The sequence below is a fragment of the Mandrillus leucophaeus genome, unplaced genomic scaffold, assembly GCF_000951045.1.
Source record: "Mandrillus leucophaeus isolate KB7577 unplaced genomic scaffold, Mleu.le_1.0 Scaffold35, whole genome shotgun sequence".
In the NCBI taxonomy this organism is placed as follows: domain Eukaryota; kingdom Metazoa; phylum Chordata; class Mammalia; order Primates; family Cercopithecidae; genus Mandrillus; species Mandrillus leucophaeus.
In genome coordinates this window covers 2,246,975-2,248,422 of record NW_012103698.1, presented here as the reverse complement: position 1 = coordinate 2,248,422, position 1,448 = coordinate 2,246,975, and the positions used below count along the sequence as shown (strand labels likewise).

General features: G+C 49.1%; 1 protein-coding gene across 1 annotated transcript in view; it reads right to left on the bottom strand.

Moving 5' to 3' along the window:
* LTK (leukocyte receptor tyrosine kinase) overlaps positions 1-1,448 on the bottom strand; it is a 10,564-nt gene that overhangs the window by 5,358 nt on the left and 3,758 nt on the right. Inside the window, exon 5 of the mRNA XM_011989339.1 lies at positions 423-521. Coding sequence (XP_011844729.1) covers positions 423-521 — 99 coding nt within the window. The remainder of the gene's footprint in view (positions 1-422; positions 522-1,448) is intronic.

Below are 1,448 nucleotides of genomic sequence, written 5' to 3'. Positions count from 1 at the left end.
CCCAGGCTGGAGTGCAGTGGCGCGATCTCAGCTCACTGCAAGCTCCGCCTCCCGGGTTCACACCATTCTCCTGCCTCAGCCTCCCGAGTAGCTGGGACCACAGGTGCCGCCACCTCGCCCGGCTAATTTTTTGAATTTTTTTTTTTTAGTAGAGACGGGGTTTCACCTTGTTAGCCAGGATGGTCTCGATCTCCTGACTTCGTGATCCACCCGTCTCGGCCTCCCAAAGTGCTGGGATTATAGGCTTGAGCCACCGCACCCGGCCGACAGCCCACTTTTCAAATGACCCTGTGCTATGCAAGGATCCTGTGCTATGAAAGGTTATTCATGGTGCAGATGGCTCTTCAGTGCAGTGCAGGAGTGGGTTCAGGGATTGAGGAAGAAGTCCAGGCCAGGCTGAGAGGTGGGGTTGGGGCCAATACCTGCCAGAGGCTGCAGATAGAGCTCGCTGCTGGGGTGTATGAAGGATACTCCATCTTCCCCATCAGCCCAGAGGTTGTCAGTCTCTGAAGCATCACCCCCTGGAAGTGAAGAGTGATGGAGGGTTTGACTGCAAAAATGGGGGATGGGGGAGAAGCTGGAATCTCCCAGTGGAAATCCCAGTGTAGCCTTCTCTTCTCCAGCATCATGATGCAAGTGTTGTCTGTTCACAAGTGGGAGTGAAGGAGGTGAGGAGGGGGTAATCAGCTGGAGACTGAAGGCCTAGCTCAGGCTGGCTGTGACGCTTGACACCTCCTGCCTGCCTGAACCCCTCCTGTCCCATGTCCTCACAGTCCCTTTCTGTGGGAATATAGATGATGTGCGTACGTATGAACAGAACAGCCCGGACAGGCACAAAGGCATTTACACTAGTCATTTCCAGACTTGAGGACTGATCAAAACACAGATGACTGGGACTATCCCCTAGAGTTTCTGATTCAGTATGTTAGAGAAGGGCTGAGAATTCGCATTTCTTTTTAAAAATTAATTTTTAATGAAAAATAAAAATTCAGGGCCAGGTGCAGTGGCTCACGCCTGTAATCCCAGCACTTTGGGAGGCTGACAGGGGCGGATCATGAGGTCAGGAGACCAAGACCAGCCTGACCAACATGGTGAAACCCCATCTCTACTAAAAATACAAAAATTAGCCGGGCATGGTGGTGCATGCCTGTAATCCCAGCTACTCAGGAGGTTGAGGCAGGAGAATTGCTTGAACCCAGGAGGCAGAGGTTGCAGTGAGCCAAGACTGTGCCACTGCACTCCAGCCTGGGTGACAGAGCCAGACTCCGTCTCAAAAAAAAAATTCATATATTTATTGTATATAACATGATGTTTTGAAATATGTAAACATTGTGCAATGGCTAATTCAAACCAATATATGCACTATCTCACATACTTATTTTCTGTGGTAAAAACACCTATAATCTACTCTCTTACCAATTTTCTTTTCCTTTTTTTTTTTTTTTTTT